Source organism: Eleginops maclovinus, chromosome 3 (assembly GCF_036324505.1).
Source record: "Eleginops maclovinus isolate JMC-PN-2008 ecotype Puerto Natales chromosome 3, JC_Emac_rtc_rv5, whole genome shotgun sequence".
NCBI lineage: Eukaryota > Metazoa > Chordata > Actinopteri > Perciformes > Eleginopidae > Eleginops > Eleginops maclovinus.
In genome coordinates, this window is record NC_086351.1 from 8,921,496 (window position 1) to 8,939,482 (window position 17,987).

The 17,987-nt window shown below is 36.1% G+C and overlaps 3 protein-coding genes across 6 annotated transcripts; all 3 read left to right on the top strand.

The window, feature by feature from the left end:
* Positions 1-860: 860 nt before the first annotated feature.
* Positions 861-4,762, top strand: LOC134862145 (C-type mannose receptor 2-like). Its single transcript, XM_063879881.1, has 8 exons — positions 861-884; positions 1,296-1,343; positions 1,438-1,800; positions 2,318-2,656; positions 2,816-2,869; positions 3,297-3,388; positions 3,599-3,697; positions 3,838-4,762. Exons 2-7 carry the CDS (start codon positions 1,307-1,309, stop codon positions 3,674-3,676), a joined length of 963 nt encoding a protein of 320 aa, XP_063735951.1. The 5' UTR covers positions 861-884; positions 1,296-1,306; the 3' UTR covers positions 3,677-3,697; positions 3,838-4,762.
* Positions 4,763-5,803: 1,041 nt separating this feature from the next.
* On the top strand, positions 5,804-9,247 carry LOC134861479 (macrophage mannose receptor 1-like). 3 transcript variants are annotated; one of them, XM_063878710.1, is made up of 6 exons: positions 5,804-5,870; positions 6,111-6,153; positions 6,629-7,024; positions 7,802-8,152; positions 8,257-8,345; positions 8,437-9,247. In XM_063878710.1, the coding sequence occupies exons 2-6, from the start codon at positions 6,123-6,125 to the stop codon at positions 8,533-8,535; spliced, it is 966 nt and encodes a 321-aa protein (XP_063734780.1). In that variant the 5' UTR covers positions 5,804-5,870; positions 6,111-6,122; the 3' UTR covers positions 8,536-9,247. The 3 variants fall into 3 exon arrangements, with proteins under 3 accessions (XP_063734780.1, XP_063734779.1, XP_063734781.1); XM_063878709.1 differs by having other exon boundaries at positions 5,827-5,870; positions 6,114-6,153; XM_063878711.1 differs by lacking the exon at positions 5,804-5,870 and adding an exon at positions 5,993-6,019.
* Positions 9,248-10,638: 1,391 nt separating this feature from the next.
* LOC134862224 (C-type mannose receptor 2-like) lies at positions 10,639-14,188 on the top strand. Of its 2 annotated transcripts, XM_063879992.1 has the most exons (8): positions 10,639-10,663; positions 11,133-11,180; positions 11,348-11,710; positions 12,246-12,584; positions 12,744-12,797; positions 13,223-13,314; positions 13,515-13,613; positions 13,792-14,188. In XM_063879992.1, exons 2-7 carry the CDS (start codon positions 11,144-11,146, stop codon positions 13,590-13,592), a joined length of 963 nt encoding a protein of 320 aa, XP_063736062.1. In that variant the 5' UTR covers positions 10,639-10,663; positions 11,133-11,143; the 3' UTR covers positions 13,593-13,613; positions 13,792-14,188. The 2 variants fall into 2 exon arrangements, with proteins under 2 accessions (XP_063736062.1, XP_063736063.1); XM_063879993.1 differs by lacking the exon at positions 12,744-12,797.
* The last annotated feature ends 3,799 nt before the right edge of the window (positions 14,189-17,987 follow it).

Below are 17,987 nucleotides of genomic sequence, written 5' to 3' on the forward strand. Positions count from 1 at the left end.
CAGTTAGTTGGACATTTTTTAATTCAGGCGTCAGAGCCAATTAATATTCAGTATAATCCTTTTTTGTCTTTTGAAACCCTTGGGGATAAAGAGATGTTTGTGTCTTTTTGTTTTTAATCCAGGCTCCTAAAATAGAATCAAAAACTGGGATTTTTAACAATGTTAAGTTGTATGTAACATATCACCAAACGCTGGTGCATTTATGAAAATAATGTGCCTTTAAGATGAAGGTTCAACTTTATTGTCATTGCACAGAGTACAAGTACTAGGATAACGAAATGCGGTCTCTGCATTTGACCCATCCTAGTGTTAGGAGCAGTGGGCTGCCATTATGTACGGCGCCCGGGGAGCAGTGTAGGTAACCAGTGTCTTGCTCAGGGACACCACGGTCTTGGTCTTTCGGGGACTTGAACTGGTGACCTTCCAGTTCCCAGGCCAAGCCCCTATGGACTTCGCCATCACCTCCCTCTTCTCAAGAAATACATAGCACTACTTTTTTCTGGTTCTCAGGAATTTTGTGTTGACTGGAATTAACTCAAACTGTTGTATCAAATGAAGGTTTTGCAGATCTACAGATATCATTTTATATTATTTCTTATATATGCACATAAACAAATAAAAAAAGCTAAATCATCTCTCATGTTGGTGTGCTGCACTTCAAATATTTAAATTTATGAAGAGCAGAAATGGGTGTTCAGACTGTGGTTAGAGGAACATTTTTTCATCAAAGGTGTGTCACAGTTTTTCTCATCCAATCTGTGTCTTTCGAAGTTCATCAAGCAGCTAGAGATGAGCTGTACTGATTCGCATTCATGTATAAAAGCAGCTTCAAACACTCAGTTGTAGTAAAACACCAAAGAAGCAACTGAAGAAATCTAGATTTGGTAAGTGGATATGTAAGTTCATATAAAGCTTCAATTTCTCTATTTTACTCGTGACAAAAAACAGGAAAGAAACATCATAAAAAATGTTATTTTATGTATCATGCCTTAGCTTTATTATTTATTTGCATCTACTTCAGAATTCCTTATGTTTTAGTTTTTTTTGCTGAGAACAACAACAATAGTGTGTATAGTTGTCAACCACAAGGTATCTGGCAATATATAGATACTCATTAAATGAATGCATCAATAATTATATTCAATATTTAATCTTACACCTAAATCGGTAATGGGCCAATCTGCACATCTCTCATGGGTTGTTCTTAAATTATATATTGACGCTTATACCTTTTGTACTTAAGTATTTATTTATGATTGCTAATTCAACATTTTAGATCTTTATTTCATCTACAGTTAAAGTCAGCATGGACAAGACTCTGTTGGTGATGCTCCTGCTCTCAGGTGAGATCATGTGAAGAATGATAGATGAAGAGATTATGACTTTTAATATGACTTTACAAATATAACATTTCAACAAATCTTCCTTCCTCTTCAGGCTTCTGGACCCCCTACCTTTTTCGAAACGACTACTTCTTTATCAAACAGAACTTAACCTGGGATGAAGCACACGAGTACTGCATTATGGGGAACAATGAACTGGCCCAAATACAAAACCTGGAAAACGCCACAGAAATTATGAGAGTTTATACTGCGGAGTACACAGACAAGGCCTGGATAGGACTGTTAGCGAACGCTTCAGATTGGACCTGGGTGGATGGAGAACCAGCCACATATTTGAAATGGGAAATTGATCAGCCAGATAACATTGACACGGATGAGTATTGTGTGACCATCAATGGTGAAGGACGTTGGGGCCTTGCCAACTGCTCACTAAAGAAACCTTTTGTTTGTCAAGATGGTAAGATGCACAGTTTTGATATTCCAGTACTTTCCTTTCTGGTTCAACTCAATTAGATTTATCTGACAACTCGACTTACTTAGCAGAATCACTTATTTTCCATTATACCTGATCAACATTTTTGATGTCCTTGTTCAATATGTTTTAGATGTTTAGGTTCAATTATTATGCAGAAGTGAAAGAAAGAAGTGGAAGAAATGAAAAATATTCTGTTGTTTCAGTAAAATAATTATAATAATGTATTATTATTATTATTATTATTAGTTGTAGTAGTAGAAGTAATAATACACTTTTAAAAATGGATTTTATTAGGAATGTTTAGGCATCATTTCAACATTGTGTATGTTATTAGTAGTGAAATGAATGAAGTTGGGTCAAAGGTACATTTATCTCTACCTTTTTACTTCAATTATTTCATACAATTTTCCTCAAATGTATACATGAGTAATAGGCCTACTTTGGATACTCACATACATTTTTGTTTTGCTAATAATCTTTTTTTTTTTTATCTCCACAGAAGTAGATTTAGATAAATTATATGAAAGTACGCGGGACATGACTTGGAATGATGCCAAAACCAGTTGCAAAGAAAGTGGTAGATTTCTGGTCACAATCCCTGATCCACAGGTGAATTCTAAAGTAAAGTTAAATGCACAAGAAACAGAAATATGGATTGGCCTTAGCAAACCCAAACTCTGGTATTGGTCAGAACCCGGAGAAAACCACTTCACAAACTGGAAAGAGGGACAACCTGACAACTCAAACGGAGAAGAAAGTTGTGCAGCCGTAGCATTGAAAGATGGAACCTGGACGGATGAGCCCTGCAATGCAACTTATCCTTTCTTCTGCTATGGAGGTATGAATCAGTCAATCAGTCAATCAGTATTTCCCCTCTTTTCAAGCAGATAGAAGCAACATGTGCAGAATTATCTCATTACGCAAAGCATCATATTCAAAGTTCAGTTAATATTAGTATGATACTGAAGAAGTAATTTGGTTTCTGCTGTTTTTGCAGATGTGACTTGGTGCAAGGAGCCCTGTGTAAAGTGGAACAAATCAGGCAATAGAGGTGGAAACACTGGGAATTTATGTGGATTGTTTGGGCTGTATTTACCATTTTATATGCAGAAAGAAGACATTTTCTAAAAGTAAAAAAGTAAACAATTTAGTTGATTTTTGTTACATCATGTTAAACTATATTAAACTTAATTAAACTTCAAAAATAATTATTTCAGACACTGAGGTGCAGCTGGAGCTACAGTCTATCAAAACTAAATGAAAAAAGCATTTGCACACTCAAATCTGTACAAATCTTTAATAAGAAATGTTTGGTCACAGACCTTTTTCAAGGCAAGAATAACTACAAAATTGAAAACTTTTCATAATTCCGACATTTAATTTCCCCTTGGACAACTAATGAACATTACATGAAAAGGAACACACTTCTCCTGTCTTTTTTTTATTAATTACTTCCTGCTGTTTGTGACCCTGTGCAGTCCTCAAAGCACGGAAAACAGTGGTGAGAGTGAGAATCACGTCCAGTGCAAACATGAAGTATCCAACCTGCAGTGCGGACCTGCAGCGACAGGTATACAACAATGTATGTGTGTGGGTGTGTGTGTGTGTGGGTGAGTGTCTGTATAAGTGATGTTGTGGGGACATACTTATGTATACAAACTCACTGTTGGGACATGCCTTCTTTTCTGGGAGCAAATGTAATGTCATCTAAAGTGATGGAAACAGGACTGTGGATGTGTGTGTCTTAGCAAGAAAGAGTATGATCATCTATCTTCTTCAGCTGCAGGCATTACTTGTTAATAAGGGACTGACAGATTTCAAACTGACCTGGAAGAAACTGCCAGTGAATCGTACTTGATAGAGCAGTGACAATTAAAAGGTACACACACACACACACACACACACACACACACACACACACACACACACACACACACACACACACACACACACACACACACACACATTCACACTGGAATTTCCCTAAACACTAAAATATGCTTTTGTCTTTCTGTTTAGATGCTTGTTGATGCTGTGAGAGGACTCCCAGAAAAACGTACCACAACATTGAGTATACACAGCATCCTACAAACAGATAAGGATTACTGTCTGCATTTCCTTACTATGGAAATATATCATTTTTTTCCCTTAAGGGAATTAAGACTGAACTCAGAAAAGCTCAGTCTCACTTGTAAATGTTTCAGTTTTGTATTAATTTACATCACACTGCTGTGTTTTTCACTTCATGTGTGATTTAGAGATTATTATGACTTATATAGTGACATATAAATACTTTATAAACTCAGAAATATTCATAATTTCCATTTAGTTTCTCATATAATACTTAATATTATTTTCATTAATATGTTTTCGGGTAAATGCATCAACAAGGTTGGTGGTTCAATGCTTGATCTGATATGACATGCAGAATGGACTTTGCCTGTTACTGAACCCCAAATTGCTAGTTGGTAGCATTTCTATTTTTTTGGCATCTGCCAGCAGTATGTTTTTAAATACCTTCATAAATCAATATAAGTTCACATCACCACTTTACCATGTCTGCTGTCAGCCCTTTCTGAAGGGGAACTGAAGCAATGTCTAGGTTTTTGCCAACATAATCGATTTGAAAAGAAACTGTAATTTTGTCCATTTGCTTTGCATCCATGGGCGAACAAGAAACAAAATGAATTGATAATGTGAAACAAAATGACAAGTTTAGCGAGAACCCAGAGGGTCCTATGATTAATACTTAAAGGTGTGTATTTATGTATTTTATGAATCCCTGTTTTACTTGTGTACTTCAACATAAATGAATAAAATGTTTGATTTGAATCTACCTTCCTCCATTTAGAACATGTAGAATATTTGCTTGTTAAACATTTACAATTAAAATGTTAAACTTGTAATTGTTTTGGTGGTGAATGGTTTCCATTGGTGCTCGTGATGGTTTATATGATTTTTAAAATGTGATAAAGGACTCTGTAATGTTGTGACAGAAGCACACAGACAAATCAAAGTAATATATACTTCATTTTATATGTGTGCAATTCAAATAATTTAAAGATTCATTTCCAGTATTTTCCATACGTACAATACAAGTCGGTTATTCAATGAAAAATGTATAAATAATTGAAGTAATAGTATTTTAAAAGGGTGCAATAAATCTGTTTAGATCATCACATCTAAAGTACAGTACACATACAGTTCAAAAGCTGAGACACACACTGATTGTTCTTGGAAATTAAGTTGAAAATCAAGTATGTCTCACGCACACACACACACACACACACACACACACACACACACACACACACACACACACACACACACACACACACACACACACACACACACACACACACACACACACACACACACACACACACACACACACACACACACACACACACACACACACACACACAGGACGTTCACTGTTGGGTGCCAGTACTCCACCAGCGTTGTCAGACAGAGGTGTGTATACCATCACTAACACACACACACACACACACACACACACACACACACACACACACACACACACACACACACACACACACACACACACACACACACACACACACACACACACACACACACACACACACACACACAGGACATTCACTGTTGGGTGCCAGTACTCCACCAGCGTTGTCAGACAGAGGTGTGTATACCATCACTAACACACACACATACACACAAACGCACACACACAAACACACACACAGAGCGTTCACTGTTGGGCGCCAGTACTCCACCAGCGTTGTCAGACAGAGGTGTGTATACCATCACTAACACACGCACACACGCTCACACACACACACACACAAACACACACACACACACACACACACACACACACACACACACACACACACACACACACACACACACACACACACACACACACACAAACACACACAATTTTTTGCATGTATGAAAATATTGTTAGGGGGTGTTAATGCAAATGATTTCGTCCTCGTCCGTTTATTCAGAGGTTAACTGCAAAGAGCTTAGATATGAAACATATTCGACAGCTGGATTCTAAACTTGTGAGTAATACTTTTTCATTTCAATTCCACCTTTAATAATACAAATTAAAAAAACAGGCTGATACTGAATAACTGCTTTTTTTTAGAACAGTAAATGTTTTTTAACATGTAAATGATTCAAACATCATACAAATTACTTTCTAACAATGGTAAGCAGGTCGTCATTACACAAAAATGTGGAACCCCTGTGGGGTCATGTAGAGGTTCACTGTATTTACTGATTTTCTTTCTTGTTTGTAGTAGAAAATTGAAATGGATTTTTACGTGACTCTCCTCATCTCAGGTAAGGTCAAGAGTGTCACTAGTTTCATGGATGTGTTTTACATTTGAGGATATCGATTTATGCACTTATAAAAGATAAGAACTGAGTGTTTGTTTTGATCCATCGTATGTTTTTAGAAATCCTGGATCATATCACCTAATGAACAGTATATGAAAAGGGAACTAGTAACTCAAAGTGTCAAATAAATAAAGGGGGCAAAGGTGCAATATTTATCTCTCAAAGGTAGTGAAGTAGAAGTTAAAAGTAAAAAGATAACAACAACTCTACCTCAAAATTGTGATTAAGTTTAAGTTTAGTAAAAGTAACAAACAGTTGTCAGACTTCAGTCAATTCCCATGGATTGCTTGAATTAATGCTTTTGTATTTTTGATGAAATATTTGTATCTGTTTTCCTCTCTAAAACCCTTATAATTAAAATGAAAGTTTTGTATTTGTTCAAATATTTTCCTCACATTAACCTCAAATTACCTCTCAGGAATTTGCCTCAGCTCCTGCTCTCACTTCCCCCCACGTACGTTCTACTATTTTGACTTGAAAATGAATTGGACCGATGCCCAGAATTACTGCAGAGAGAAATACACTGACCTGGCGACCATTGCAAGCATGGATGATATAGGCATGCTTGCACCTGCTTTTCCCTATTCATGGGCATGGATCGGACTCATAGATGACCGAAAATCATGGAAAAAAATCATGAGCAATGAAACTAACTCCTGGAGATCATCATCGACTGGTGAAACCAGCAAAACAGGTTACCAAAACTGGGCTTCAAACGAACCCCATGGATATGAATACTGTGTGTTAATGGGCAATGATGGAACATGGTATGATGAGCTCTGTGAAACCCTCAAACCTTTTATATGTTACAATGGTAAGCAAAGATTCAAACCAATGGATTTGACTAACTGTGTTTGTTCTCTATATAATCCAGTAGTGTAATTAATCCTATTGTCAAAGCTGCTTTTAGTTTGAAAATAAACTCTTAAAGGTCATGTATTTGATGTTATTTTAACAAAATATTATAGGTCCCATATCATATCTATCTACAAAACATGTCTCTGAAGAGGTATCCTTCAAAAAATACCAAACATATCACCCATTGTAGTATGCCTCAAACCCCTCTATTTCAGCCCTGTTACTACATGGCTGATTCTAGGTCTGAAGCTCACACATACTCTCTCATTGGTAAAATGGTTTGTGCACATGGGATTTTTGCAGCCTAAAACAGCACAGCGTTTGGTCTTCTTAGATATCCTGCTTAATACAGAGACACACAGCTGCAGGAGGGGATTCTCGTAAGAGGGTGGGCGGGGGCTTACGTGGTTGGTTGTTGCTCATCCTGTACAAACCACAAATGACGTCAGATGAATTTTTACGTCACGTATGAACCGAAACCTAACTCACCTATTTTTTGAGTGGCTTTCACATACTTGGATCAGGGGGGAAAGAACGAGAACCTTTTTCGCTGAGACATATATATATATACGGTATATATATAAAATACATTAAAAAGTGCATTTTGCATAATAGGGGACTTTTAATGCATGTGTTAAACATGGTCGCGAATGATTAGACTTAGATGTTGTACTGTGTCAAATCATTACTTCCACAATAAACGTAACAATGATGTAATTTCTTTCTATTATAGTAACAAAGGGAAATAATGAAGAGGATAAAACATATCTGTTCATCTCGACTGAGAAAACCTGGTCTGCTGCCCGTGACTATTGCAGAGAACACCACACAGACATGCCTATGATTGAGAGCGAAGAAGAAAATAATGAGATCTTTTCTGTTAAAGCACCCAATGTTGTTTCTTGGATTGGAATGTACCGAGTGCCGTGGACGTGGTCTGACAAAACCCAAAGCTCCTTCACAAACTGGCGAAGTGGCAGCCCAAATCACTATCTGGGTACACAGGACTGTACGTCTGAGAGCCACCTGCATGTATGGGATGACGATGCTTGTTCGGTCAAATACCCTTTCATCTGCCATCAAGGTGATTTTTCAACATCACTTGCCATGTCTTACGAGGGTTATAATGATCAAATTTGACTGCATGTTTCTCATTGTTTTGTGAATGCATGTTATCGCACTCTGTAGCTGCAAAATTGAAGACCATGGTAATGATGAAGTTTGAGACTGACGCTGACATAACAGATCCAGCTACTAACACCCAGATCCTCCAGCAGGTAAAACTCTTTCTCTTTTTCTATTTTGTTTTGGTGTACCAGGGCAGAAAATAACAAATAATGTTGGCATATTTCATTCATTCTTCTTCAGCTTCGTGCACTGCTAACAAGTCAGGGATGGACCGACTTTGAGTTGCGCTGGAAGATTCGACCCAAAAAAGTGGAGGCAGAGAAACTCACTGCATTTTAACTCCTTAATATATGACAGCAAACCTACTATGTTATATAGATTTTGTGTTGTGAATCAAATAGTGTGTGTTCACTTTAGCGTAAAGAAAAACAACATGACAGTAATATAAAAAAATATGCTTTTTGTTCAATCTGAGGTTCGACTTGCGTGGACCTTCTTTTCCAGCACCTTCAAGAAAACTTTCCCTGGGAGGCTGAGTAATGTGATGCCTCTGTAATTGGCACACACCCTCTAGTCTCCCCTTTATTACTGGAAAACCACCACCCAGGTCTCCTAGTCCTTCGTTAATGCCCCCAATTCCATGTAATGATGATGAGAAATGTCAAACATTGTGTCAACCACCAGTCCCCCAAATATCTCAAAGAAAATGCTCACCGATATCAGTGAGATTGTTTGATGAGTAAATCTGAGTTGCCTTGAGTTGTTTTTGTGTTAATGTTGTGAATGTTAAGGTTATCCTGTAAATAGGCAAATGTTACCTAAATATATAAACTGATAGATATTATATACACTCTCTATAGACTATAGGACCTAATTAGTACAATATTAGCTTTTTGCTCATTTAAATGTAATTAAAAATAAAACAGTATACAAAGATTTGATGTCATATGGTGAGATATAAAATGTGGGTCATCTTCTTCTTGGTGATATTGGACATTATAGAAACAATACCATGAAGTTGACAAAATAATAAAGACAATAAAATAGACAACATGTGTTATGATTTCCGAAATAATATTCATCAGTTTTAGGTTTGTGTTCTCACTGCAGTTTAGATTTAATCCTCCATAGACATTTTACCATGTCTAGATCGTCTTTGTATCCAAATGTCTTCAATGTATCATTCAAATGTGAGCAAATGCACAAAACCAACATCCAGGAGAAAAATGTGGCAGTCTGGTGGTTTGTTATATCAGGGAAATTCAAATGTGAATGAGTATTAAAATAATCAGGTAAGACAAATTGCAAAACATGTTTATTGAAATGATCGAGCACCTTGCTTTAATAGGTCTGATTTAATTATTTGAACGAGGCAAAAGGTAAATACCAATATTTAGCATTTGCTTTTATGTGTCAAAGGCCGGTCACAATATATCCATTTGTCTTTCTTATTATCCAACTTTTTCTGTATCACTCCTATGCAACACTAGTGGCCAAACACTTTTAATTGTCTCTGATTTGTTTGATCGTTTTCGGTCCATTTTCTTGAGCCTCATCACTAAAGGAAACAAACTATTTGCAAGCTGCAGAAAATTTGCAATTCAAGGCTCTCCAGATGGTTCATTGAAATCCAGGAATAGATATAATGTCAACATACATTCAGTGAGGATGACGATGTAAATGTGACAAAGCGCTCAGAAACCTAAATCTCCCATCTGTTGTTTTCAGTCAGAAATATAATTGAAACTTAAACATTTCCACTTTATATTAAAACAGCTCTGTGTTGACATGGTTGATGCAAGGTCAGCAGCAGCCGTTGGTTTGACATTTTGAGATTCAGGCGTCTTTGCTTTCTTGCTGAGAGAAGGAAAAAGGGCCAATAAATATTCAGTATAATCCCTTTTTGTCTTTTTAAAACCTTGGGGAAAGAGAGATGTATGAGTCTACATCTATTTGATTTAAATTTAGGATCCTAAAATAAGATTAAAAAAGCAACGTTTGGTTGAATATAACATACATCCAAAAGCTGGTGGATATTAAGGAAAAGCATTTGCCTTTAACTCTCTTTTCAGTAAATATACCACGACTGTTTTCTTGTTGTTTGGACTTCCATGGTATTTAGAGATCTACAGATATCTTTTTATATAATTTCTTATAAATGCATAAAGATAAAAAAGCTTTAATTATGTTATAAATAACATATATCTCAATCATATATATTTTGTGTAGTGTGCTGCACTTTAAATGTTTAAGTTTACAAATAGCAGAAATGTCTGTTCAGACCGTGATAAAGACACTTTTTTCCATCAAAGGTGTGTCACAGGGTTTCTCATCCAATCTGTGTGTTTCAAAGTTCATCCTGCAGCTAGAGATGAGATCTACTGATTTGCATTAATGTATAAAATCAGCTTCAAACACACAGTTGTAGTAAAACACCAAAGAAGCAACTGAAGTAAAATACAATTTGGTAAGTGGATTTCTTTGTAATTATTTTTGCTTTAAAACATGTAATTGTTTCTGTTACTATCCTCAATTGTTTATTTTATTCGAGCAGCTTAATATAAAACAAAAATATAATTTATAATTTCTTGTGTTTTCTTCTGTTCTGCTGTGAACAACAAACATATATAGAAAATAATTTGTCAAAGGAGTGTGTAGTTCACCCACTTCACAGAAACTGGCATGATGATAAAGATACAAAGTCTGCCATTGTGCAATATGAGTGTTCTTATTTTTTACACTTATATTATATTTTGATGCTAATACCTTTGTACCGTTGTTTAAATGCATGAGTTTTAAACTGTGTAGTATTGCCACTTTCACTGGATTTGTATAAGAGCAGTCAAAAATACTCTGAAAAGTGGAGAATCTCATTAAAAGGTATTTTAAATGTTTGAGTGCAAATTCAGCCTTTCTGATTTTTATTTAATCTACAGTTAAAGTCAGCATGGACAAAACTCTGTTGGTGATGCTCCTGCTCTCAGGTGAGATCATGTGAAGAATAATAGATGATGAGATTATGTGAAAAAACCATCAGCTGTGAGTTGTTTTGTCTATAGGGTATTTTTGTTGCATTGTCTCCAAACAAAGGAACATACATAGTTTTGAGTAAAACAACAATATTGTTTAAGAAAACTTCTTCCCTCCTTAGGTATCTACGTCCACTCCACCTCCTTTCCTAACGTCTATTACTTTATCAAAAAGAACTTGACCTGGGATGAAGCAGACAAGTACTGCATCAAAGAGCACACAGCTCTAGCCCAAATACAAAACATGGAAAACGCCACCGCAATGATGAACATTCAGACTGCGGGGTTCACAGACAAGGCCTGGATAGGACTGTCAAACACTCCAGTATGGACCTGGGTGGATGGAGAACCAGCCACATATTTGAAATGGGAAATTGATCAGCCAGATAACATTGACACGGATGAGTATTGTGTGAAAATCAATGGTGCAGGACGTTGGGGCCTTGCCAACTGCTCACTAAAGAAACCTTTTGTTTGTCAAGATGGTAATATGCACAGTTTTGATATTCCAGTACTTTCCTTTCTGGTTCAACTCAATTGGATTTATCTGACAACTTGACTTACTTAGCAGAATCACTTATTTTCCATTATACCTGATCAACATTTTTGATGTCCTTGTTCAATATGTTTTAGATGTTTAGGTTCAATTATTATGCAGAAGTGAAAGAAAGAAGTGGAAGAAATGAAAAATATTCTGTTGTTTCAGTAAAATAATTATAATAATGTATTATTATTATTATTATTATTATTATTATTATTATTATTAGTTGTAGTAGTAGAAGTAATAATACACTTTTAAAAATGGATTTTATTAGGAATGTTTAGGCATCATTTCAACATTGTGTATGTTATTAGTAGTGAAATGAATGAAGTTGAGTCAAAGGTACATTTATCTCTACCTTTTTACTTCAATTATTTCATACAATTTTCCTCAAATGTATACATGAGTAATAGGCCTACTTTGGATACTCACATACATTTTTGTTTTGCTAATAATCTTTTTTTTTTTTATCTCCACAGAAGTAGATTTAGATAAATTATATGAAAGTACGCGGGACATGACTTGGAATGATGCCAAAACCAGTTGCAAAGAAAGTGGTAGATTTCTGGTCACAATCCCTGATCCACAGGTGAATTCTAAAGTAAAGTTAAATGCACAAAAAACAGAAATATGGATTGGCCTTAGCAAACCCAAACTCTGGTATTGGTCAGAACCCGGAGAAAACCACTTCACAAACTGGAAAGAGGGACAACCTGACAACTCAAACGGAGAAGAAAGTTGTGCAGCCGTAGCATTGAAAGATGGAACCTGGACGGATGAGCCCTGCAATGCAATTTATCCTTTCTTCTGCTATGGAGGTATGAATCAGTCAATCAGTCAATCAGTATTTCCCCTCTTTTCAAGCAGATAGAAGCAACATGTGCAGAATTATCTCATTACGCAAAGCATCATATTCAAAGTTCAGTTAATATTAGTATGATACTGAAGAAGTAATTTGGTTTCTGCTGTTTTTGGAGATGTGACTTGGTGCAAGGAGCCCTGTGTAAAGTGGAACAAATCAGGCAATAGAGGTGGAAACACTGGGAATTTATGTGATTGTTTGGGCTGTATTTACCATTTTATATGCAGAAAGAAGACATTTTCTAAAAGTAAAAAAGTAAACAATTTAGTTGATTTTTATTACATCATGTTAAACTATATTAAACTTAATTAAACTTCAAAAATAATTATTTCAGACACTGAGGTGCAGCTGGAGCTACAGTCTATCAAAACTAAATGAAAAAAGCATTTGCACACTCAAATCTGTACAAATCTTTAATAAGAAATGTTTGGTCACAGACCTTTTTCAAGGCAAGAATAACTACAAAATTGAAAACTTTTCATAATTCCGACATTTAATTTCCCCTTGGACAACTAATGAACATTACATGAAAAGGAACACACTTCTCCTGTCTTTTTTTATTAATTATTGCCTGCTGTTTGTGACCCTGTGCAGTCCTCAAAGCACGGAAAACAGTGGTGAGAGTGAGAATCACGTCCAGTGCAAACATGAAGTATCCAACCTGCAGTGCGGACCTGCAGCGACAGGTATACAGCTATGTGTGTGTTTGGGTGTGTGGGTGAGTGTCTGTATAAGTGATGTTGTGGGGACATACTTATGTATACAAACTCACTGTTGGGACATGCCTTCTTTTCTGGGAGCAAATGTAATGTCATCTAAAGTGATGGAAACAGGACTGTGGATGTGTGTGTTAGCAAAAATGAAAATGATCATATGTCTTCTTCAGTTGGAGGCGGCACTTGCTACTAAGGGAGTGACAGACTTCCAACTGACCTGGAAGAAACGGCCAGTGAAGCGCACATGACAGAGTAGTAACAGGGAAATGGTACACACACACACACACACACACACACACACACACACACACACACACACACACACACACACACACACACACACACACACACACACACACACACACACACACACACACACACACACACACACACACACACACTGGAATTTCTCTAAACACTAAAATGTGTTTCTGTCTTTCTGTTTAGATGCTTGTTTGCGCAAATGAGAGTAACTCCCACAAAGATGCATCGCAACATAAAGGTTGAAATGAAAGAAGATTTACTGTCTGTATTTCAAGTGACCTTGGAAATACATTATTGATTTCCCTTTTCTGCGATTAAGGATGAAATCAGAAAAGTCTCACTTGTTTTTGTTTTTCACTTAATGTGTGACTTAGAAATGATTATGACTCATATAGCCATCATCAATGTTACTGTATCACATAATACTGAATATGGTTTTCCTTAATCAGTTTTTGCTAACTTATGATTTACAATTGAAGTTTGTGGCTTTGCTTTGTAATATTATGGATAAAGATGTTAACTCTTTTTATCAACCACTTGTATAAGTAAGCAAACATTTACAATAAAAATGTTAAAGAGGTCTACTTCTTTGGTGGTGAATGATTTACATTGCTCTTGATGCTCTTGATGGTTTATGTGATTTAAAAAAAGGTAAATGACACTTTATGCAGTTGTGTACACACACACACACACACACACACACACACACACACACACACACACACACACACACACACACACACACACACACACACACACACACAAACGTTGCATATATTAAAATATTAGGCTGTTGAAGCCGATGATTTGCTCCTCCTGCATTTTTGGAGGATAAACAGAAAGGAGTTCAGATTTCAAGCTCACATTCGACAGCTGGATTTCAAACTTTGAGAGTTTACCTTTTCAATTTCCATTGCACCTTTTATAATAAAGTGCTGCAGGGGAATATTAATGGTGAGTTTAAGACTTTAAAGTTGTTCATGTTTCTTTTCAAGGTATTATAAAATAATTGATGATTTATAATCAATAGTATTGTTCTGAGAATTTGCAGGTTTGAAAAAAGTAGATATTACTCTACTTGTTTGAGACCCATTTTTAAAAATGTAATCATTAACATTTTCACAACATTTGAATTACATCTCGATGGTCTATGGTTCTCATTACACATGCAGGTGGAGCCTCAGTGTGGTCCTTCATTATTTACTTACTTTTTTTCTTGTTTGCAGTAAGAATCTGAAATGGATTTTTAAAAAACTCTGACTTTCCTCATCTCTGGTAAGGTCAAGAATAAATAAGATAAATTCATAGATGTGTTTTAGTTTTCAGTTGTAACACACATCACCACAGTATTGAAGAAATGTTAAAGTATCCGGCCTAAATGAAGCCTTAAGGTGAAAACAGAAAGAACACATTAAAGGCAAAGATGTATGCACGTATAAAAGATAAAAAGGAACATTTGCAATCATCCCTTTTTGCTGAAGGCAAAGATATGGTGTGTCCTTGAGTAAAAAAATGTAATGTGAAAATATTTGTAGATAGTTTGTGTAACACTATATATTTAAAACACATATTGAATCACATATATTTTACATGAAAAAGTGACTAGTAACTTAAAAGTGTCAAATAAAGGAAAAGCAACAATTGATATGAGTATAAGGTTAAAAGATGAAAAGACTCAGTGTATTAAAGATTGTATTCAAGTTAAAGTTCAGTAAAAGAAATAAACATTTGTCAGACTCCAGAAAGTCTGCATGAGCTGTTTATAGCAACGCTTTTGTATTTTGATGAAAATCCTAACAATATTTTTTTTATTTTTGTTCCTCTTTGAAACCCTTGAAATTAGGTTTTTAACTTGTTTAAATATTTTTTCTCCCATTAACCAATAAAGAATTTGCCTCAGCTCCTGCTCTCACTTCCCCCGAAGTACTTTCTACTATTTTGACTTGAAAATGAATTGGACCGATGCCCAGAATTACTGCAGAGAGAAATACACTGACCTGGCGACCATTGCAAGCATGGATGATATACGCATGCTTCCACCTGCTTTTTCCTATTCATGGGCATGGATCGGACTCATAGATGACCGAAAATCATGAAAAAAATCATGAGCAATGAAACTAACTCCTGGAGATCGTCATCGACTGGTGAAACCAGCAAAACTGGTTACCAAAACTGGGCTTCAAACGAACCCCATGGATATGAATACTGTGTGTTAATGGGCAATGATGGAACATGGTATGATGAGCTCTGTGAAGGCATCAAACCTTTTATATGTTACAATGGTAAGCAAAGATTCAAACTAATGGATTTGACTAACTGTGTTTGTTCTCTGAGTAATTTAAACGGGCTCTGTTATGCTTTGACAGGTTTTCCCTTTCTTGTATTGTGTTAATTTGACTTTTGGCTAAAATCCCAGTTTCATCCAGAGGGACTTTCTTTCCCACACAGTCTCCCTCTGCCGGAAACTTCTCAAATGTAGTCCTTATTTTAATTTAGCAATATGTTGACATCATTATTTACCACTCACGCTTCTATTGGCTAGCACTCCAACACATTGTGTATACGTGATGGGCTAAGGGGTCATCTCTAACCGGTGACCAAACAAAACAGAGCTAGCCAGTTAACCAAGAAGAAAAAAGAGAGAACACAGTAGTTTATAGAATACAATAAAAAAACTAAAAACATTTAACTCAAAAGAGCTTTACCTTTAAAGCTCTTTAAATCAAGAGAAACTGATAAGGCTGAAGTGGTCTTTTTTCAGGGGCTGTATATCCTCACGGTTGCTTAGTTTGAAAATAAACACATGTAAATAAATAAATTGTTAGTAAGATGTCATTTCTATCTATTGTAGATACAAAAGAAAATGCTGAAGATGATAAAACATGTTTTTTCATCTCGACTGAGAAAACCTGTTCTGCTGCCCGTGGCTATTGCAGAGAACACCACACAGACATGCCTATGGTTGAGAACGAAGAAGAAAATAACGAGATCTTTTCTGTTAAAGCACCCAATGTTGTTTCTCGGATTGGAATGTACCGAGTGCCGTGGACGTGGTCCGACAAAACCCAAAGGTCCTTCACAAACTGGCGAAGTGGCAGCCCAAATCACTATCTGGGTCGTGGTAACCAGTTCTGTGTGAGGGAGTATGAGCAACATACATGGGATGAAGATGCGTGTTCGGGGAAGCTCCCTTTCATCTGCCATCTAGGTGATTTTTCACTATGACACATATTTTTTGCTAATTTAATCCAATTAACAGTATGTATCTCTTTAGTTTGCGATGTGGGATCAAACAGATCCAAAACTGAAGACTGTGGTGAAGATGAAGGTTAAGACAGACACTGACTTATCAGATCCAGCTACTAACATCCAGATCCTCCAACACCTACAACTGTCTCTCTTTCTGTGTCTTTGAAAAAGCTTGAGGCTCTACAGTGTGAACTATTGGTGGAAAACGTGTAAAAGTAAAACATCTGTTTATTTATTTCCTCTTCAGCTAGGTGCAGTGCTCAAAAGTCTGGGATGGACGGACTTCAAACTGCAATGGAAGATTCAGCCCACAAAATTGGAGGAAGACCAACACACAGAACTTACCTGCAATTAACTTTTTTTTTTTACTGCAGCTGAAATGCTGTAAAATGTTAATTCAACCATGTTAGAAGCCACAAATGTTGGTATAAAATTGTACTTATTTACAAAAGCATTTCACTATCTTAGTCATGATGTACCCAACAGTGTAATGAGAGCTTTGCCAGATTCCTAATTTCCATATGAAAATAGGATCTTTTCATAAGTTGACCTGCAGACGAGGGTGTTTCCGTCTTTGGATGATACTTGATGTAACAGATTATTTCAATACATGACATTTCATTTAACTGACACTTTTATCTAATTCACCCCTTGGGGGAAATGGATACATTTATATCTTTATGATTGCTAGAAATGTAACTCAGATGTTCAGATTTTTTGTGGTGTTTGTTTTGGTGTGTGTTTAGCTTTAACAACGGTAATTACATGGCAATATTGTCACTTCTTTTCAGGTGTTTGTTTTAATGTTTAGCCCTAAAGGTGATGATGACCATGGGGATGATGAATAAACATTTAAACTAAAAGCAAACTATGACAAGTAATATAATAATGGCAGATTACTGTAGTGAACAATGCAATTTGCCACTTGGTGTATATAGCATAGCAGAGACACATGCACCCAGGTATCCACAGTAGAGTATGGCTTAGTGCTATTAACACTAAGGCATACAATTGATTACGTTTTCAATCTACAGGTATTTTTGAAAATCTCATTTGTCGTTGGTTTAACTAGTCACATTAGCTCATGGAACAACTCTGCATGTATTACCTTTTCATTTAAAGTACACAAA